The sequence below is a fragment of the Bos indicus genome, chromosome 2, assembly GCF_029378745.1.
Source record: "Bos indicus isolate NIAB-ARS_2022 breed Sahiwal x Tharparkar chromosome 2, NIAB-ARS_B.indTharparkar_mat_pri_1.0, whole genome shotgun sequence".
Classification (NCBI taxonomy): domain Eukaryota; kingdom Metazoa; phylum Chordata; class Mammalia; order Artiodactyla; family Bovidae; genus Bos; species Bos indicus.
The window spans coordinates 36,443,634-36,466,527 of NC_091761.1; the positions used below are offsets into that span (position 1 = coordinate 36,443,634).

The window sequence follows — 22,894 nt, forward strand, 5'->3', positions numbered from 1 at the left end:
TGGTGGCTCAGACAGTAAAGAGTCTGCCTGCAGTGTGGGAGACCTGAGTTCAATCCCTGGGCCAGGAAGATCCCCTGGAGAAGGACATGGCAACCCACTCCAGTATTCTTGGCTGGAAAATCCCATGGATGGAGAATCCTGACAGCCTACAGTCCATGGGGTCACAAAGAGTCAGACGTGACTGAGTGACTTCACTTTCTTTTCTTTTCTTTCTACCAAACATTCCTCCAAATGTATCATAGCATTCCTTGCTTGGACTAGATGAAGGAAAAAAGTCCAGCTCCAAATTGTCCAGACCATGTAAGAAATCCCAGACCAGGGAAGAAATCCCTACCCTTTGCATTTGCCCAACCAGAGCCTTTCAAATTTATCACATCCACAGAAAGACACACACAAACTTTTGAGCACTGGTGTTATCAGCATAGTCACAATTTTAAAATCTTATGATTCTAGTGAGGAATAAGGCATGAGTCATCATCAATACAGATCACAAATAGAACATGGTGATGAAGTAAACAGGAGCCTGACACCTTCAAAACATCATTTTGTTCCATTGTAAATGTTTACTTTTTGTGTGCAGGTGAACAATAGGATTATTCAAAGGAAGCAGTACGGTTATTCAGAATTCCTGCTGGGGGATATCTGAAAAGGTTTCATGGAAAAGAGGACATTGAACTTGGGATAGATGGGAAGGGTTGGTCCCCTGTATAGTATCCCTGGTTAGAAATGAATGAATGAAAGGAATTCTGAATGTCAGGTATGGTTAAATCTGGAGTACCATATATATGTCATAATTTCCAGGACTGCTTTAGGAATGCTGGAAAATCAATCCCATTTACTAATAAAGAAAGATGTACATTAGATTAAATCCTCAAGGTCTTGCTGTACCAGTGCTGACAGCCCTTGTTTATGCTAACAAGGTGAAAAAAAAGGAAAAATCCAGAGTTCCCTTCAGCAGTCTCTTCAAGCCATCTACTCAAACATCCACCTCTCCTTCCTTAGTAGAGAGAGTATCCTTATCTCTCTCCTTGAGAAAAGTGAGGTTAACCCTTAGTTTCTCACTATCACACTTACAATTTTTTCTCTATCTATGCTGTTATTTCTCCATCTGGTTCAATGTTAACTACTTCCTCCAAGCTGTTTGTAATCTCATCAACTGTTTATTCTCTTATATTTTTATCAAAACTCTATGGACTCTTCCCAAATAGGCTATAAACTTGTTTAAACATCTACAATTAAATTTTTTTTCCCCTGGATCCTGAACCCCTGCTTCTATCTTTCACAGTGAAGCTCCTGGAAAGCATAGTGTATCCTTATATTTCACCCTTAACCTCATATTTATTTCTCACTGGAGTGATAATTGGTCTTCTGTTCCTACCATCTTCTTCCCAGAATCTTCATTCTATTTTTTTTCAATACACATGGACCCATACAACCATGGAAGAACTGAACAAGCTAATGGAGAAGCTGAATTGGATTAACTTAGCAGCCTTTGGGTTTCTCAATAGACAGAAGTTTTGTTGCCTGTCAGCATCATCTGCCTTTGTTGGATACAGTCCCCTACAGGGTTCCTGCCTTATAATCAAGACCTGCAGATGTTTTGCTAGGAGTATAAACTTAAGTCTGGATTATTAATAACACATAATTTTGTCACTTTTTAAACCTGTGTAATTCTTACAGGAAAAGAAGGCATTGCGAGAATTTTCTGGATTGGTCTAAATCAGCTGTACTCTGCTAGAGGCTGGGAATGGTCAGACCACAGGCCATTGAACTTTCTCAACTGGGACCCAGGTAACTGCCTGCTCTTCCATTTACAAAGCATAAACTTCAAAAAAAAAAAAAAAAAAAACAACCTTCCCACTCCCTGGGAGCTTATACAAATTTCAGACTCTCAGAAGAATTTTTTTTTCCTTGAACCCTTCTTTATTGTGATTCCATTATAGCCAAGTTGACCCCCACAATGGGCAACTGAGCATTTGTCCCTAATCTTTAGAGTGACCCTGCATCTTTAGGTAGGAGCAGAAAGAGCCCCACTCCACAGCCCAGGAACCTTTCTGTGTCCCTGAGAGGACTTGACATGTCCATGACTGACCCATATTGCATTTCATCTGCAGCTTAACTCTAATATGGCAATAATTCAGTTCAGTTGCTTAGTTGTGTCTGACTCTTATAGACCCCATGGACTGCAGCACACCAGGCTTCCCTGTCCATCACCTACTCCTGGAGCATGCTCAAACTCATGTCCATTGAGTTGGTGACGCCATCCAGTGGAAATAATTCCTCATTCTCAAACTCCTGAAGTCTTCTACTGCAGCACCCAAGTACTGACAACATAATGGTTATATTTTCATATACAAATAAATATCCTTAAGAAAATTTTATAGTGAATAAAACAAAACCCTAGTTAGTCAAAAGCTTTTCACCCTCCCCAAAAAAGGTTTGCTGCTAAGTCACTTCAATCGTGTCCGACTCTGTGCGACCCCATAGACAGCCCACCAGGCTCCATCCCTGGGATTCTCCAGGCAAGAACACTGGAGTGGGTTGCCATTTCCTTCTCCAATGCATGAAAGTGAAAAGTGAAAGTGAAGTTGCTTAGTCGTGTTGGATTCTTGGCGACCCCATGGACTGCAGCCTACGAGGCTCCTCTGTCCACGGGATTTTCCAGGCAAGAGTACTGGAGTGGGGTGCCATTGCCTTCTCCAAAAAAGGTTTAGATATCTTTTTTAAAAAATAAAATCATAGGCTTCTGATAAATTGTAGAATGTAAAAGTTAACACTAACTTCACTACCAAAGTATTCTACATACATATAATAAAAATGAGATATGTGCAATAGAATACCAATTCATTGGCATTTCAGTTAATAGATTTTTCTTAGTAAATAAATTCTCTATTATCTCAGTAAGTAGAATCTTTAAAGATAATTTAATCTTAAAGCCTTGAAGGCATGGCAGAATCATAAATTAGCATTTTATTGGGTAGGGTAGCAAATTAAGAACTACTGACCACAGGATATGACAGGCAGATTGGTTAGGGGCAGAGGTTTGGTTTTTGGCTTTGTTTTTTTAGTTAGCTACAACATATCAGAGTATTTCTACTCCTGTGTCCTATATTTAAGAAGACATAGTTAAACATGTGATTGTCTATTGCAGCTTATACATCTCAATGTAGTTAAAAGTTTTAACTATTTCATGAGTTCCAATAAATAAAGTTAAGAATACAAATTATTTTTTCTAACCACCACTCTTGCCCTAACCTTCTTCTTTTAACTCTGAAAATCTTGCCATTTCAGATGTGCTGATGACACCTATCATTGGCAGATCAAGCTGTGCAAGAATGGATGCTGATTCGGGTCTGTGGCAGAGTTTTTCCTGCGAGGCTCAACTGCCCTATGTCTGTGAGAAACTGTTAAATAGCACAGTGGAGTTGACAGGTACCTTTCTCACTTCCTCCAACAAAGGTCTCAAAATTAGTTTTGTGAAATCAAGCAAATCCATTTCAGATACCTGTTTCCCCCTTTCCTTCACATGATACTGCCAATGCAGGAAGGTATTTGATATTGACCCTGTGGTTAGATATTATAAACTATACATGAATAAAGCTTTAGCTTGCTATATGCTCATAAGAAGGCAGGGATATTCTAGATAGGAAATATAGTTCTCTTCACAGGTGGCTGTTCTTTCTCTGGAGCAGTGGTTCCCCAGACCAAGAGCATCAGCTTCACCTGTACCTGTTAGAAATGCAGATTCTTAGGACGTACCCATATTTACTAAATGAGATACTCTGAGGATGGGGATCCCCAACCTGTGCTTCCAGGGCCTTCCCTGGTGGTCAGGTGGTTAGGAATCTGCTTCCCAATGCAGGAGACACAGTTTTGATCCCTGGTTGGGGAACTGAGATCACACATGCCATGGAGCAGCTAAGCCTACACACAGCTAGAGAGTCTGTGCACTCCAACAAAAGATCCTGCATTACCCAAGGAAGATCCCACGTGCTGCAACTAAGACCTGCCACAGCCAAATACATAAATAAATTTTTTTTTAAGACTCTGGATTTAAAAAAAAAAAAAGTTGCTTTGAGAAAAGAAAAAAGCCTTCCAGGTGATTCTGATACACTCTTAAGTTTGAGAGCCACACTCTAAGGAGAGGTCTTATATATGACCTGCCTCTATGGGGAGTGAAAAATGATGGACATAGGAATTGTCCTACAATGCCCACCCACCTCTCTGCTTTACCAGGCTGATGCTGACAAATGAGGTAGAAAGGAGAGGTATAGATGGACAAAATATGTGCGCAGAGGTGTTTTTTCCCAGGGAGTTTGGGAGTAAGAGAGACACAGGACAGCTGAAACTTCCAAGGTCCAGAAAAGTTTGAGAAGTGTTCAAAAGAATGGAGGAGAGAAATATCCTTATTGTCTTGCTTGGGGCCCACCATATACCCGGTATTTGATTAAATCCTCATTGAGTACTTAAAACTGGGAGAAGAGGTTTTAAATTGTCTTGTGGTTTAAAGAATGTTGAGGGAAGAGAATAAAGCATAAAATTTCTTATCATCCAAATAGGAGCATAAAGCTGTTCTTTTAAGATTAAAAAATAATAGGGGAAAATGAACAGTCATCTTCCAAGTTGATTCAAACCAAATTTAGTCCATACAACAAAAGGCATAGCAGAAAGGACAGCACCAATGAAAATAAACCAGGGTGACTTATATAGATCAAATAAATATCCTTTAGTAGCAATTATTAAGTAAATCATGATGTTTCCACATGATTGAACAAATGCATTTATTAACATAACTGTGCCAGCAGGAAAATACAAAGAACAGAACAAAATCATATGTTTACTTATCAATGTAATCTTGTAAAAATATGTATTCATAGAGACAAAGACTATAATATGAAAACAATTATTTTAAGTTCAACTGTGAGTGTTTTTCCCTCTGTTCCTTTATTATAATTGTAAAATATAATAATAAGTGCTATTTCAGAATCTTAAAGTTAATTGAGTTATTTTACAAGTGTGAGAAGGTGAACCTGGTTTTATCCTTTAGTAAAAAACACACTGTCCACATTTTGAAGACGTGTTTTCTTATAACAAACATTCCAAATGGTCCAAATCCATGAAGCCTGAATAGCTGAACTACTTTCTAGTTCTGTTAAGAGGGGTAGATGTATTCTTTATGGTTTATACCCCGCTCTTTTTCTCTAATGTTTTTGACCATCACTTAGCTAAATTTTATTATAGTCAAAACAAAGAATCCCCCTCATTCCATGAGGCCTGTAGGACTAGTAGAGGGCAGGAAAGAAGAGGTCCAGAGATGCTCTTTGCTCTTTCCCTTCACTGATGCCATTTCGTGGATGTGAAATGAATAAATGTTTTATTATGTTCCTTAAATCTCTGCTTGTTTGTTCAGCCATGAGCATGAATGTACATTCCCTTGCTAAGCTGACCATACCTGAAAAGGAAGCTTAACATTATAATCTCTCAAAGGCAGAGACTGGAGGGGAGCATCACAAAGCCCATACCCAGGAAGAGATTTGTCAATTACTGACTTACCCCACACTTTTCTTCTGTCTACTAGGACTCAGGGAAATCCCTCTATAAATAGTCTATAGCCAGCCATATAGCAAATTTGTATCACTCTAAAGTCACATTATTGTCTGAATCCCTGCAGTCACTCTTATGATGCTGTGCACTGCATAAATTCATGTCACTGTACCATCTAAAATCCCATTCTTCAGTTTTCCAGAAGCCTTATGATTCAGGAAAGAATTTGCAATGTTATTGACTCAAAATAGCTGTATCTTTACTGGAATATAAATAGCTTCTTTTCCTCCAGATATGTGGACATACTCAGATACCCACTGTGATGCTGCAGACTGGGTGCCAAATGATGGCTTTTGCTATCTGCTGGTCAATGAAAGTGATTCCTGGGATAAGGCGCATACGACATGCCAAACCTTCAGCAGTGACCTCATCAGCATTCATTCTCTAGCAGATGTGGAGGTAGTTGTCACAAAACTTCATAATGGGGGTAAGTTTTTAAGATATCCTCTTAAAAAGAGGTTTAAAACATTTTAAAGTATCCCTGTTTTCAGACTCTGTTTTCAGAATGAAAACCTTACAGTTTGATCCAATTTTGATCAGTATTATCCAATAGAATTTTCTGCCATGATGGAACTGGCAGAAAATCCGTGCTGTCATTCAATAACCACCAACCACTTGTGGCTTTTGAACCCTAGAAATGTAGCCAGAGTGACTGGAGAATTGAATTTTTGCTTTCATTTTAATTGATTTACGATTTTAAATAGTTGCATGTAGCAAGCAGCTACCAACCTGATGGTACAACCACTGACTGAATAATTTCCCTCGTCTCATAAGCTAAATGCTATTTAAATTCCTCCCGACACTTAAGTGATGATTACCTCACTTTTATAATTATTTGGAAGCTAAAAAATGAACAAAACACCAGAGAGCCAGTATTAAGGTCTGCTCCTACGATTCACCCACAGTAATAGCACAACTGAGAGACTTCACTTTGACTTTTCACTTTCAGATACCTATATTCTGTGCCAGCGTGGTGCCAGTTGTTTGACCTGGCAAAGCAGTACAGTCATTCAGTGATGAACAATATTCTTATTCTAACTGAAATATCTATGACTGTTAGTAGAATTTCATTATTTCTCATAAAGCAAGGTTTATCTAATTCTATGTATTCATAGAGACAAAGACTATAATATGAAAACAATTATTTTAAGTTCAACCTACAGATCGTAGTACAGCTAGCTGTTCCGCCTGTGTACCCTGCCTGCATAAGTGACCTGAAAAGCCCTCTTCATCAGGCCAGCCTAACATATCAACATTGTTACAAGCTAATTACGAATATCACTTTCCTGAATTTAAAGAAAAAGAAATACCATCAAGACTGCTAATACCCCTTATCAAAATGTAAAAATCAGCAGTAGTTTCCATGTGGAAGTATGTGACTGAGTAACCAAACAAAACATTTTTCTTTTAGATGCTGAAGGGGAAATGTGGACAGGCCTGAGGAATATAAACACACCAGCCCTATTTCAGTGGTCAGATGGTACTGAAGTTACTCTAACTTACTGGGATGAGAATGAGCCACGTGTTCCCTATAATGAGACTCCCAACTGCGTTTCCTATTCAGGAAAGGTAGGAAACCTCCTTGGATTTATTTATATCCTTACTGTTATACCTGATAATCTTATAATCAGGTGACTTTCATTGGAATATTTGTATTTAAACTAGGAAAGAAAATAAAAGGTAATCGAACTGTAGATTATCTTTCTAGTAACTGCTGAGAAAAGGTAAATAAAGCAATTACTAAAGAAGCAATCCAATTCCTGTCTGAGAGTATCTGCCCTGGTGTGAAAGAGATGAAGAGAATCTCTTTTGGAGCTGAGATTCTTGCGCCAAATGGTTTCTGAGAAGCTGCTTTCTCTCAGTAATATTTAGCAGGTAGCCACAATCTAACCAAATACCGTTGTCTCATGTCCAGGTCAAGTGTTATGGAAAATTCTGAAAGAGATGGGGATACCAGACCACTTGACCTGCCTCTTGAGAAACCTATATGCAGGTCAGGAAGCAACAGTTAGAACTGGACATGGAACAACAGACTGGTTCCAAATAGGAAAAGGAGTACGTCAGGGCTGTATATTGTCACCCTGCTTATTTAACTTCTATGCAGAGTGCATCATGAGAAACGCTGGGCCGGAAGAAGTACAGGCTGGAATCAAGATTGCCGGGAGAAATATCAATAACCTCAGATATGCAGATGACACCACCCTTATGGCAGAGAGTGAAGAGGAACTAAAAAGCCTCTTGATGAAAGTGAAAGAGGAGAGTGAAAAAGTTGGCTGAAAGCTCAACATTCAGAAAACGAAGATCATGGCATGCGGTCCCATCACTTCATGGGAAATAGATGGGGAAACAGTGGAAACAGTGTCAGACTTTATTTTTGGGGGGCTCCAAAATCACTGCAGATGGTGATTGCAGCCATGAAATTAAAAGACACTTACTCCTTGGAAGAAAAGTTATGACCAACCTAGATAGCATATTCAAGAGCAGAGACATTACTTTGCCAACAAAGGTCTGTCTAGTCAAGGCTATGGTTTTTCCAGTGGTCATGTATGGATGTGAGAGCTGGACTGTGAAGAAAGCTGAGCGCTGAAAATTGATGCTTTTGAACTGTGGTGTTGGAGAAGACTCTTTAGAGTCTCTTGGACTGCAAGGAGATCCAACCAGTCCATCCTAAAGGAGATCAGTCCTGGGTGTTCACTGGAAGGACTGATGCTAAAGCTGAAACTCCAGTACTTTGGCCACCTCATGCGAAGAGTTGACTCATTGGAAAAGACTCTGATTCTGGGAAGGATTGAGGGCAGGAGGAGAAGGGAACAACAGAGGATGAGATGGCTGGATGGCATCACCAACTCGATGGACATGAGTTTGGGTGAACTCCGGGAGTTGGTGATGGACAGGGAGGCCTGGCTTGCTGCAGTTCATGGGGTTGCAAAGAGTCGGACATGACTGAGAGACTGAACTGAGAAGTGAAAAAATGATTTTATTAAAAATTAGGCCCAATAAACATCTTACTCCTATAGAGTTCATGAATGTTTATTGAGCATGTTTCAGTTAAGAGTCCAGGATAAGCAATCTTTTTTTTAATTTATTTTAATTAGGGGCTAATTACTTTACAATATTGTGGTGGTTTTTGCCATACATTCACATGAATCAGCCGTCTGTGTACATGTGTTCCCCATCCTGACCCTCCCTCCCCCATCCCTCCCCATCCCATACCTCAGGGTCATCCCAGTGTACCAGCCCTGAACACCCTGTCTCATGTACAGGATAAGCAATCTTGAGCCAAAGGGACACAGGTGTCTCTATATTTTTGTTTTTAGCACTTTCCTGTGAACTGCTGTTTAGGAGGCTGATTGTATCACCCAAATTTCTAGAGAAACAAGTGAAAGCAATAAATTCTAGGGCTGTTTAGAAGTGTTTCACTGGAAGAGATGATTTTCAGTTCAGTTCAGTTGTTCAGTTGTGTCTGACTCTTTGCGACCACATGGACTGCAGCATGCCAGGCTTCCCTGTCCATCACCAACTCCCGGAGCCTACTCAAACTCATGTCCATTGCATCGGTGATGCCATCCAACTGTCTCATCCTCTGTCATCCCCTTCTACTCCCGCCTTCAATCTTTCCCAGCATGAGGGTCTTTTCCAATGAGTCGGTTCTTCGCATCAGGTGTCCAAAGTATTGGAGTTTCAGCTTCTGCATCAGTCCTTCCAATGAACATTCAGGACTGATTTCCTTTAGGATGGACTGGTTGGATTTCCTTTAGGATGGACTGGTTGGATCACCTTGCAGTCCAAGGGACTCTCAAGAGTCTTCTCCAACACCACATTTCAAAAGCATCAATTCTTTGGCAATCAGCTTTCTTTATAGTCCAACTCTCACATCCATACATGACTACTGGAAAAACCATAGCTTTGACTAGATGGACCTTTGTTGGCAAAGTAAGTCTCTGCCTTTTAAAATGCTGTCTAGGTTGTTCATAGTTTTTCTTCCAAGGAGCAAGCATCTTTTAATTTCATGGCTGCAGTCACCATCTGCAGCAATTTTGGAGCCCCCCAAAATAAAGTTTCTCACTATTTCCATTGTTTCCCCATCTATTTGCCATGAAGTGATGGGACCAGATACCATAATCTTAGTTTTCTGAATGTTGAGTGTTAAGCCAACTTTTTCATTCTCCTTTTTCACTTTCATCAAGAGATTTTATTTCTTCTTTGCTTTCTGCCATAAAGGTGGTGTCATATGGGTATCTGAGGTTATTGATATGTCTCCTGGCAATCTTGATTCCAGCTTGTGCTTCATCCAGCCCATCATTTCGCATGATGTACTCTGCATATAAGTTAAATAAGCAGCGTGACAGTATACAGCCTTGACGTACTCCTTTCCCGATTTGGAACCAGTCTGTTGTTCCATGTCCAGTTCTAACTGTTGCTTCCTGACCTGCATACAGATTTCTCAGAAGACAGATCAGGTGCTCTGGTATTCCCATCTCTTGAAGAATTTTCCACAGTTTGTTATGATCCACCCAGTCAAAGGCTTTGGTGTAGTCAATAAAGCAAAAGTAGATGTTTTTCTGGAATTCTCTTGCTTTTTCGATGATCCAGTGGATGTTGGCAATTTGATCTCTGGTCCCTCTGCCTTTTCTAAATCCAGCTTGAACATCTGGAAGTTCACAGTTCATGTACTATTGACGCCTGGCTTGGAGAATTTTGAGCATTACTTTACTAGCATGTGAGATGAGTGCAACTGTGCATTAGGTTGAGTATTCTTTGGCATTGCCTTTCTTTGGGATTGGAATGAAAACTGACCTTTTCCAGTCCTGTGGCCACTGCTGAGTTTTCCAGATTTGCTGGCATACTGAGTGTAACACTTCCACAGCATCATCTTAAAAGATGTTTTTAGAAAGGTATAAAGCTGAATTTAGAAGGGTGTCACATTTAAAAGGATACACAGAATATCTTTAAAAGAATATGAAAGGTTGAAATGAGGTCCCACAAGCCACAGTGAACTGATGGCTTACCTAGATGGCTTCCAGTGTTCAAAACTGACCCTTATCACAACTGACTTTCTAAAATTTCATTCAAAGAAAGCATAGTGACTCAAGCCAAATAAATGTTAAGTAACGTATTTGAAAGAGAGAACTTTGACATCTGGACTGAAGTGGAGTTGGAAGGAAATTTTGATTCTACAATTCTTAGAGAGCAGTTATTCTGATCACTGTCTTCTTACACGTGAAGAGACTGAGACGGGGAGGTTAAGTGACCTGCCCAAAGGTATTAATCTGCGGACAAACTTTGGCTGTGTCCTATGGAAGGAGATTAGAACGCTGGCAAGTCTTTTTGGGCTGGGTTTTTCTCTCTTCAACTTCTGTATGGGTGTCCTTTAATAGTTTTTATTGTTACGCTTATAAGAAAATGAACTGCATCCCCATGGTGACCTTGAGGTGATGCAGAAGTAACAGGCTTCCAGTCTTGTTAGGTAGCATTTTCTAGGAGTATGGTCTCAGGTTTAATCGCTCAGTTATATTCCTTCTCTCTGCCTCCCTTTCCTCCTTTCCCTCCTCCCCCTCATCCTCCCTGAGAGTTGTAAGAAGAAATTATCTTGATTTAAAATAAGTCCAATTCTAAATATATGGAAAATAATTTCTCTCGTGAAAGAAATGATTTTCTGTTTTTTTAAAAGCTCGGTCAGTGGAAGGTCCAGTCATGTGAAGAGAAACTTAAATATGTGTGTAAGAAAAAGGGAGAAAAATTGAATGACACAAGATCTGATAAAATATGTCCTCCAGAAGAGGTATGTAAAATGCCTGTGTAAATTTTTCTAAGCAATATTACACCTTTTTGGTTAGAGATGGTAACTGAATTTAAACAGTTTAAACTTGGAAAACAGAAGAGATTACTAGCTTCTGTTCATTTACATTAGACCAAGCCAGAAGGCAGTGAATCACAGTATATCAGCATTCCTACAGAAGAGAAAAAAAGAGTTATAGGAAAAAGAATTACCTATTCATGAATTTCTATAAGAATATATGTGATTACTCTTCTCAATGCTGATTTTTTTTTACTTCTACTCATATTATTCTTGTTCAAAAATAATTGAGCTAACAACTGTTATACTCTTAAAATGAACGAGGCATTGTGCTGTGCTAAGTCGCTTCAGTTGTGTTCGACTCTTTACGACCTCATGGACTGTAGCCCACCAGGCTTATCTGTCCATAGGATTCTCTAGGCAAGAATCTGGAGTGGGTTGCCATGCCTTCCACCAGGGGATCTTCCCAACCCAGGGATCGAACCCACATCTCTTATGTCTCTGGAATTGGCAGGCAGGTTTTTTACCACTAGCACCACCTGGGAAGCCCGAGAAAGACATTGAGGGTAAAGAAAATTAAGACATACCTTCTGTCTGACACGGGATCACAAGCTTATGGAGGTTATCCATGAAATTATATCCCACCCTCATCATGTGTATGAATTCCCTGGCTGTGTCCTTAATTTCCATTAGTTGTAAGATGTTAACCTGTGTAGCAGAACCTTGCTTGTCACCAATTCCTGAAGACAGTGTGATGATATTTTTCCTCTGATTTAGGGCTGGAAGAGACATGGAGAGACCTGTTACAAGATTTACAAGGATGAGGTCCCCTTTGGGACCAACTGCAATCTGACTATAACTAGCAGGTGTGACCATCAGTAAACACGTACTAGTGAACTTTTAACTCTGGGCTCCTTTGCCAAATAATCTTCCTTAAAAACAAAGTTCATCTTCAATTTATATAGTAATTCTGTCGTTGTAAAAACACCTACTGATCTGACTTTCATTTTATAGATTTGAGCAAGAATACCTAAATGATATGATTAAAAAGCATACCATGTCTCCAGAAAAATACTTCTGGACTGGCCTGAGAGATACAGATGCAAATGGAGAGTATAGCTGGGCAAGTGTTGGTGGAGTAAAGCGGGCTGTAACCTTTTCCAATTGGAATTTTTTTGAGCCAGGTAGGTGCCTTAGCCTTTAAAGCAGTAGAATACAGTGATGTGAGAGACAGCTTTCCTCCCAGATTTATTCTTCACTTACCTTTGAAATGTGAAGGAGATGATGGCCATCTGGACTAGTCTTTCTATAGAACTGTAAATAGAAGCAGTGACCATGCCTCCCCTGTGAAATCCTCAGGGATTACCCAGTAAACGCTGGAAAATTTGGTTCTCAGAAACCACCATCTAATGGCACAGAACTAGAACTGTCGGTGTGAGTTTAACGTCTTTTCCATATAACTCTCAAACAAACCTGAAAGTCTCATCATGAGCACTTTACATTTTCACCTCTCTGCTTCTTAACTTCTTTCTCCAAAGTTGAATTGTGTTTCTTTTTTTCTCAAGGGGTGATAATTAAGGAGGCCATGAATTATTTATTCTGAAAGTTAGTTTATCCTTCTTTAGCCTACAGAATTGACCAGAATGAGCCATAGAATCAGGACATTTGAGCCTCAGAATTCCCTTTGGATTTTATTTTATTTTATTTTTTTAGAATTGAGGAAGCAGAGGCTTAGAAAGGTGATTTACTTGTCAAAGGTGACCTGATTATTGAACTAATAAAATCCTGATCTGATTTCTAAACCAATGCTTTTTAAAGGATTTTGACTTTGTTTGAGAGAACAGTTATGAAGCATTTGACTTTTCTTCCTTTGAATTATTTATATTTTCTTATGTTTTGTACAGTGAATCGTGAAGGCCATTTTTATAACATAAAACTTGGAGCATGTGAATGTATAGTTAAACACAATATTTGAGATAGAGAACGCCCACAAAATTTGTAATACGTGATCATGAATATAAATATGAGTGGTATTGATAATATCAAAGTCATCTTTTTACTTGTGGAACATGGAGGATACAAGTGCTGATCCTGGTTAAATTTTATCTTAAATTAGAATGTTCTAATATACAAAACACATGGTTTCTTTTATTGACACTGTTATATTTCAGAGTCAATGTCAAATTCTTCCTGGATAAGCCTCAGTGGTTGAAAGGGTGTTCAGGAAGTAAGCTATAATGGCTATTCTCTCAGTCTGTAGCCAGAAAGACTGTCTTTAAGTTCTCTTTATCTTTTCACTCTCAGATTCAGCCAGTTTGGTCTGTACTGGGTAAGCCATGACAGAGGGTAGACTAGGGGAAGATAGCACACCCACCCAGGTGTGTTGTTTTTCCCAGTTTTTTCCAGTTCCTTGCTTCTCTTGCTGTCCCTGTGTTGCGAGACATGAGACTGAGTGGCTTCTCTGTGTGATGGGATGGAAGTCATCCTCATTACTTTGCAATGTGTGCTCTTCTTGTCCTTTGCCTATATTAAGCAGTGTGATGTCATGGGAAAGGGGGCATGGTATTTTGTTAGCAAATTTGGGTTCCAGTTCTGACTTCACCACTTACTAACTATGATTGTGGGCAAGTCACTCATTTTTCATCTGGAGATGGATCTGACAATACAGACTATCTTTTGATGTTGTAGTGAGTAAATACAGTTCTGGCTGACATAAATAGTAAACAAATGAGTGTTACCACACACCTCCTTTTACCTTTATTGAACCAGCTCTTCCTTTGGATTTGAATCTGGGAGTGTTTTGTTTTGAGGGTTACTTAGTTTCTCAAAAACTGTTGCAAGTTGTTAGGCGAATACAAACAATTTAGATTATACAGAGCATCGTGGTGGTGTAGGGTTCAGCTCTACACATACACTGCCTGGATTTCAGTTCCTGGTCAACCATTTACTCACATGTGACCTTGGACACATCACTAATCCTCACGGTACCTCAGTCTGACAATAGAATCCTCTCTATGTGAGGATCAATTCATTTAATCCTCTTAGAATAGTACCCGGCAAGTACAAGCATGTCTTTGTATTACTGTCGTCATTATTATTGTGAAAGTACATTTATTTCCTCCATTTTCTTTCCTATTCTCGTCTGCCATCTTGAATCAAATGAGGAGTGTAGGCACTAGAAAGTATTTGTACTTAAATGTTCAAATGTAACTTTCAGTTAAACTTTTCCATTCAACCCCAGCTTCTCCAGGAGGATGTGTGGTTATGGCTACTGGAAAGTCTCTTGGAAAGTGGGAGGTAAAAGACTGCAGAAGTTTCAGGGCACTTTCAATTTGCAAGAAAATGAGTCAACGCTCTGAGCCCGAAAAAGCAGCCCCCAAGCCTGAAGACCCCTGTCCTGAAGGCTGGCACAGTTCCCCCTCAGGTCTTTCTTGTTATAAGGTAAGGTAATATTCTCATTCAATCCCTCAGTGAAGTCATCTCTCTCCTATCCTAGTCCATGTCCTTGCACAAACTCTGCTTCTCCGCAGACACATACATCACCTGCCAAAGTCCTTGTCAGAGTATCAGTAAACCTCTGTGTCAGAAAACCCATTTCCGTGTACACTCATATACTACCCAAAGGAGCAGGGCCAGAGTCAAAATGGTTCTTTCCTAGGGTTCTTTTGTTTTGGAAAGTTGGATAAGCTACATGCCATGGTGATACTTTGCTTATGATTCTCTTATCCCTCTAATTATTGTTGTCAAGTTCTGTCAGTTCTTACAAGTCAAAGAATTTGTTTTAGAATTCGTATCAGCCAACTGTTCCCACAAAGAAATGATTTCATAATTTCATACTATCTCAAAATTCAGTGGCTATGACAACGCTTAGTCTCATGTTCACAGATCTCTGGGACAGATAGAGTTTGAATGATTGAATTTGGGCTTTAATAGTCAGCTCTGCTTTCAGTTATGGGTGAGCTGTACTGGCCTCCAGGCTATCAGTTGTGGTCTGCTGCTCTTCAATCTAGTGTCAGGCCAAAGGTGGAGCAGCTAGCAGGGGCTTATTCTTCTCATACTGAATTACTAGAGCTGGAAATGCAAGCCTAACCCAGGTAAGCATATTTTAGGCTTCTGCTCACTTTACTTTCACTGCTATCCCATCGATCACAGTAAGTCACATGGCTGAGCCCCAGGTCAAGGCTCAGGGACTTATCCTTCACCCACCAGGAAGCCATGATGGCAAGAGTGTATAACTATATCACAGGGACTGAAAAATCAGGACCAGTAATTCAACCTACCATTGTGTCATCTGCCCCTCTTCTACTTTTGAAATGACTGTGGTTCATTTGGCATAAAATTAGTCATCACAAACCAAAGGAACAGTCCAAAGTGGCAAGTTTTGTTTTGCCATCTTCTGTAAATGTTCACACACCAGTGCAGTCTGCCCTTTGATTCTTCTTCATCAAAAGTAGTCCTGTACTTGTACAGGCCTCAGTGTATTATGTTCAAAATTTGCCGTTAGTGCCTTTCTTTGCAGAAATCTACTCCCAGAGCATTCATGTGTATTCTTTATAACCTTACTTCATTTTGTCTCTCAAGATTCTTGGACTGCAAGAGGACATGGTGTCATGTCAGAACAGTTCCCCAGCCTGGCTAAGGAAGGTTATCCCTCCAGTGACAGTGACTGGTGTCTGTGCTGGCCTCTGGTTGACACTCTGAGCAGGACCTGTCTGTGTCACAGTGAATGTGCCTATACCTCAGTCTACTACACTTCTAAGAATCCGTTTCAGAGACCCACACATTCAACTGTGATCGACTTTAAAGTTATAAATACTTTATGATAATATAAGAAAACAAATTAACATTATATTTTGTTAAGCTATTTCCTAGAGAAAGAATTGTAAGAAAGAGAAACTGGGAAGAAGCTGAGCGATTCTGCCAAGCACTTGGAGGACACCTTCCTAGCTTCAGTCACATGGATGAAATCAAGGAGTTTCTTCACTTTTTAATAGAACAGTTCAGGTAATGTTCAGGCAGCAGTTCTGATCTTTTAGAGTGAGATCTTCTATCCTAAATTTGACATCCTCTAAGTAACCTCCTGGAGAAGGAAGTGGTAACCCCTCCAGTATTCTTGCTTGGGAAATCCCAAGGACAAAGGAGCCTGGCGGGCTACAGTCCATGGGATCTGTGAAAGAGTAGGACATGACGTAGCAACTAAACGACAGGTATTCAGAATTGACATGTTTTATTATCGAAAGGATCATACAGTGTTTTAACAGTCATTCAACATCAAGCATTCTTACGTGCAAGGTGCTATGAGGGATCAGAGCCTAGAGGGACAGAGTCACCACCCTTTGTGTAGTGTAGTGAAGTCCAACAGTGGGGTAGGAAAAATATGGTGGAAAAATCTAGAACATAGGTAAGGAGAGACCATGGGAATTTAGAGCAGGGAGGAAGTGTTTCTGGGTGGTACATCTGGGGAAAATATTACAAAGAACGATGGTTCTTAGAAAGTAAGGCAAGGGCTTCTGTGGTGGCCCAGTGGTAAAGAATCCACCTGCCAATGCAGGAGACACAGGTTCGATCCCTGATCCTGGGAAAATCCCACATGCCAGGGGGCAGTTAAGCCTGTGTGCCACAGCTATTTAGCCAGTGCTCTGGAGCCCAGGAGCTGCAGCTGCTGAGCCCATGTGCCACAACTGCCAGAGCCTGTGCTGCACAACCAGAGAAGCCTCCACAGTGAGAAGCCCACACGCTGCAGCTAGAGAGCAGCCCCAGCCCTGCTCACCACAGCCGGAGAAAAGCCCATGTAGCGATGAAGACCCGCACAGCCAAAAATAGATGAACAAGTGTCATTAGTGTTTTAAAAAGGGACTATTTGAAGGGTGAGATGTGAGAAGGAGCCAGGGAAAACAGAACATAAGCAAAGGAACTGAGACCAGAGTATGCAGATATGGTGAAGGAAAAGTGAGCCTACAACATCGCGAGAAAATGGAATTTGTATATGAAATTGGAGTGTCCTTTCTTGCTAGGGAAGGAGTTTAATCTTAAGTCAATAAGCAAAAAGCATTCAAACAAAAGCAAAGTGTGTGTGTGAGAGAGACAGACAGACAGACAGACATGGGGTAGATGCAGAATAATTAATTCTAAAGCTATTGCAACCCCTCTGGTAGAAAACTATTTTGAAGATGGGCAGTAAGATGGGACAATAAAGGAAGTAGTCTGAGATGTTACAAAGAAGGAGTCAATAAGCCACTATAATTTTGATGTTATGTAGGAGGAGGATTCCTGAATGGTTTTCCTGATGTTTTCAAGGGTAATGTGGAGAAATATGGGCCAAGTGCTGGTATCATAGGAGGAAATTTTTTCTGAAGCTCTGGGGCTGTCATGAGTATGAGGGCCTTTTACTTCATGATTTGTTTTTCCCCCTCACTCTTTGAACTGAAAAGAAGACTGAAATTTATAAATCTAGTATTCAGGGTATACCAGGCAAAATTATGGAAAAGAATCACCACCTGAATATATCTTAGTGAATACTTTCCTGATCATTTTGACTCAAAAAAAAAAAAAAAAACCGAAACACACACAGCAAAAGTAAAACAGGTACCAAAACACAAAGAAAATCCAATTAGCTGCCTTCTCTAGGACATTAAATATAAGAAGGCATTTTAAAAATTGAGATCTAAAAAGTTTTGAGGTGGCAAATGTTTGATTGTATTGATTTTAGTTCCCAATTTAGTGGATTTTTCATTTGTGAAGATAGTAATTGATACTATTTATGCTCCCCACTTGAAAAAATATGGGCTTCCCTTGTAGCTTAGTCGGTAAAGAGTCTGACTGCAATGCAGGAGACATGGGTTTGATCCTTGGGTTGGGAAGATCCCCTGGAGAAGGAAATGGCAACCCACTCCAGTATTCTTGCCTGGAGAATCCCATGGACAGAGGAGCCTGGCGGGCTACAGTCTATGAGGTTGCAAGAGTCGGACACGACTGAGCGACTAAGTGCACTTGAAAAAAATTTTAAAGACATATTCCAGTTGAGAGGTGAATAAAAATCAAAAACACATGAATTGGTATTTTGTTCTTAAGGAATTAGGAGGAAGAATACATAACATAAAAATATAGCTCCAGTCTAAATAATGCAATCTATGTAACTGAAAAATTTATCTTAAATTATCGTAAATTCTGAAAGAGAAACAATAATATTTTAATAAAACCAGTATTAACTTTGCTTAATACCAGAGTTTATAACTCTGTTTATAAATAAAAACTGGGATGTAAAGAGATAAAATGGTTTTGAAAAATTAAAGCATAATAAATACCTCATTTTACCTGGAAATTATATTTAGAAACACAGATGTTATATATTTTTAAAACTGTAAAGAGTATATTCATCCACCGAATATTTAATGGGTGAAAAGGCCCATATAGCAAATTGTAAAGGAATAAAATAACAAAGCATAAAGTCCAGCATAATATTTAAAATGGATAACTAACAAGGACCTACTGTGTAGCACAGGGAATGCTGCTTAGTGTTATGTGGCAGCCTGGTTGGGAAGGGAGTTTGGGGGAAAATGAACACATACATGTATATGGCCGAGTCCCTTTGTGGTTCACCTGAAACTGTCACAACATTGCTGGTCAGTTACACCCCAGTATAAAATAAAAAGTTTAAAAACGAAAACAGAAAGCCCAAAGAAACAGCAGATCACCATAATCTTTTCAGTCATAGAGACCATATTGTATTTATATTCATCCTAGCCTCTGATACACTGCCATATTAAACAGACTGTAATGTCTGCTTTGGAGAAGGCAATGGCACCCCACTCCAGTACTCCTGCCTGGAAAATCCCGTGGACAGAGGAGCCTCGTAGGCTGCAGTCCATGGGGTCGCCAAGAATCCGACACGACTAAGCACCTTCACTTTCACTTTTCACTTTCATGCATTGGAGAAGGAAATGGCAACCCATTCCAGTGTTCTTGCCTGGAGAATCCCAGAGACAGGGGAGCCTGGTGGGCTGCCGTCTATGGGGTCGCACAGCGTCGGACATGACTGAAGCGACTTAGCAGTAGCAGCAGCAGCAATGTCTGCTTAATACATGCTCTGTTAATGAGAGATCATTTGTTCATGCTATACTTAGACAGCATATTCTAAAACCTATTTAGTATTATAGCCATGGCTTGAAGCAAAGGAAGGAAGCAAGCCCATTTATATCAGAAAGTGATTCTAAAGCTTATTCTTTGAACACCTTTAGCTTTTTATTGCAGGGATTGACCTTTCTCAGCAAGATGTCCATTGTCCAGGTTGTGTTTTGCCTGCCAAGGAGTGAAGTCAGATTACTGCTCTACTTCTCACAATCTGAGTTCCACATCTCTGTTTGTATTTCAGTGAAAAGGCTTCAGGGCGCACCAAATCATTGCGGCTCTAAGATCTTTGCAACTCTTAACACCAGCCCACCAGGGAAAGCCATTGTGAAACAAAGATGGCTTTAGGATTAGCGAAGAAAGCTTTGTTTGCAGAGCGATTGCTGCTGTGTATGCTACCTCCAGTGAAGTGGCATGAATGGATTTGGATATAAATCTAAGGCTTTACAGACTAAGCACCCCCTTCAAATTGTGTTTATTAGCAGTTATTGCTCAGGTACTGTTTTCCTTAGGAACCAGATACAGCAGGACATTTGATTGAGAGTAGAAATTTTACCATATATACATAGTAACATTTCATGCAATGTCTTCTTCACCTCATAGCCTTAGTACTTGGAATGGAAGAATTAATAGAGAAGTTTTCAGTTTGATTTAATTCCTCAGTTACCCATTTCTTCCCTCAATTTTTAAAACAAATCTACATTAGATTAATGTGATTTCCAATTTTCTTCTTCTCTTTATCTGCCTAATAAATCAGGCCAAAGCAGAAATAGGTTACAAATGAGGAAATATTTTCCACCTCTTAACACACCAAAAAAAAAAAAAAAATCCCACGAGTAGCTACTATTTTCTATATTTATAACACATTAATAAATCCCTTGAAAGGAAAGCTGAAAACTATAAAGATCTGGGTTGAAATGAAGTTCACTCTCAGAAAGTAGTAAAGATCAGAAATTTTGGACCATGCGGCCAACTGCTGTCTAGGAGGCTGCTCACTGAGATGCAGCAGAGGAGGCAGAAATGGGATTGAAAGCAGAAGTTTCTAAGGGAAGATGGGGAGTTAAGAGCAGACTGGGTGGAAATGTTGGAGACAGATGTCTAAAGAGTTTTCTGTGGGAGCTGCCTATAGAGCAGTGGTCCCAAACCTCTGGATCTAATGCCTGATCATCTGAGGTGGAACTGATGTAATAATAATAGAAATAAAGTATGCAGTAAATGTAATGCATTTGAATCATCCCCAAACCACCTCTCTACCCCCACCCCCCCAGTCTGAGGAAAAATTGTCTTCCATGAAATTGGTCACTGGTGCCAAAAATGTTGGGGGCCACCGCTGTAGAGTAAATGCAGATGGCAAATGATCTTTGATCATCTTTGGGTTGTACTGTTGATTGTGTAAAGAAGATAAAATATGTAATGCTTACTTTGCGTGTGTGTTAGCTGTTCAGTCGAGTCCAACTCTTTGTGACCCCTATGGACTGTAGCCCACCAGGCTCCTCTGTCTGTGGAATTCTTCAGGCAAGAATACTAGAGTGGGTTGCAATTCCCTTCTCCAGGGGATCTTCCCAACCCAGGGATCTAACCCAAGTCTCTGCTTTACAGGCAGAATCTTTACCATCTGAGCCACAAGAGAAGCCCAGTGCTTTAGGGAAACACAAAATTCTGCATAAATCTTCAGGCCCAACTTGACCTCTTTATTTTAGCTGTCCTTTATTATAATGTATTTGGCAACTATCTAGACCTTGTGATTTAGAAATCCAACACTCAAGAAGTATGATACATTTGTAAGTCTATAAGAAATCTCTGATTAGTTGAAGACACAAACTGAAAAATCATTTTTTAGCTGCTAAATTCAAACTGAACTTAATCATCTCCACTTGATTTTTCTTAACTCTACAAATTGGTGATCTTTCATTTTGAAAGAAAACACTCTAACAATAAACAACTGAAAGGGGACTGTCCTCACATTCCATTACAGTAAGTTGAAAGGCTTGAGGTTGGCAAGATGAAAAATGTGCTTATTAATGGTAAAATATGAGGGAATGTTGAACAGAGGAAATAAATGAAGAAAATTATTTTATTAAAAAGTGAGAAGTTAAAATTGAGTTTGTTTCTGCCTTGGATTCACTAGGAAATATTTTTAAATGCAAACTTACTATATTTCCCAGCAGTCTTGTAACTGTACAATCCATATATTCTGCTGAGCTTGAAAATAGAGATTAATTTTGGATTTGGATTCTACTCCTTTTCTAATATGTGTTCTATTTATATTTAATATTTATATATGTATTATTTTGCATCTATAATTTTCACTCATGTACTGATGGTACATGATATATACAATCAAAAGGTTAAATTATACAGAAAGTAACCACTGTCACTCCCCCAAAATGCATGGAAAACGATCTACTTATTAAGGCCTAAGAAGTATACTACATTTTAGAGAGTATTTTCAAGAAAAGTTAGCGGTGGAGAAATTTTTTTATGGTTATTTCTTTTCTGTTTATACTGAAAGTATCTCCCTGGCTAGAGGATACATTAAATTGAGGGAAAGGGATCACTGACAATGTATGTCCCTGTCTCTGTATGTTGTTTTGTACATTCTTCCTTGAAATTCCTATTGTTTCTCCTCTCAGCCAATCTGAATACTGACACGTGGTAAACATTTAGATTATGACTCAAAAGAGACAATAGCTATTCTTTGAAGACTGTCTTTTGTTCTACTAATGTTATAAAATGTTTCCTGACTTCCTACAGTTCACAATGACCTCTCCTTTTTTCAAATTTTTGCACTACTTAAAATATATGCAAATTTGTATCATTTGATGCTTTTTCAAAAATGGCCTTGTATTTTCTCTGTTTATATACATCTTGTTTCCCTGACCAGTTTATATGCCACTTGAGGGTAGATATTATGTCTTGTACATCTCTGTATCATCATTGCACATAGCTTAATGATTTGTACATTAAAGTATAATAGCTATGAGTGTTAAATGTATTCACTTAAGTGGTTGCTTAATTGTATTGTTCTAGTATAACCCATGGAGTTTAGAAAATACTTAAATGCTTGTCCTATTTTAACTTAGTGGGCACTGGGAATTAATTTTTTAAAAATCTTGTTTAGTAAAAGGTTAGCTAAGTGGTTTGTTCTGTACTTTAAGGAAAAGATATTTGATAGTTATAGAAAAATGGTATAAGGAAAAACTGTTGTTGTTTTTGTTTGTTTGTTTGTTTTTGGCCTTGCCCCATGGCATGTGGGTCCTTAGTTCCTGCCCGGGAATGGAAACCACGCACTCTGCATTCGAAGTGCTGAGTGGTAACCACTGAACCACCAGGAAGTCCTGCTATTGTTTTGCATCTGACAACATT

General features: G+C 39.4%; 1 protein-coding gene across 2 annotated transcripts in view; it reads left to right on the forward strand.

Moving 5' to 3' along the window:
• Positions 1-22,894, forward strand: part of LY75 (lymphocyte antigen 75) — a 124,356-nt gene that overhangs the window by 17,840 nt on the left and 83,622 nt on the right. For both annotated transcript variants that reach the window (XM_070799243.1, XM_019983285.2), the window contains exons 5-13: positions 1,681-1,791; positions 3,292-3,432; positions 5,837-6,031; positions 7,016-7,173; positions 11,276-11,386; positions 12,179-12,267; positions 12,416-12,585; positions 14,643-14,842; positions 16,263-16,405. In XM_070799243.1, the coding sequence (XP_070655344.1) occupies positions 1,681-1,791; positions 3,292-3,432; positions 5,837-6,031; positions 7,016-7,173; positions 11,276-11,386; positions 12,179-12,267; positions 12,416-12,585; positions 14,643-14,842; positions 16,263-16,405 (1,318 nt within the window). The remainder of the gene's footprint in view (positions 1-1,680; positions 1,792-3,291; positions 3,433-5,836; positions 6,032-7,015; positions 7,174-11,275; positions 11,387-12,178; positions 12,268-12,415; positions 12,586-14,642; positions 14,843-16,262; positions 16,406-22,894) is intronic.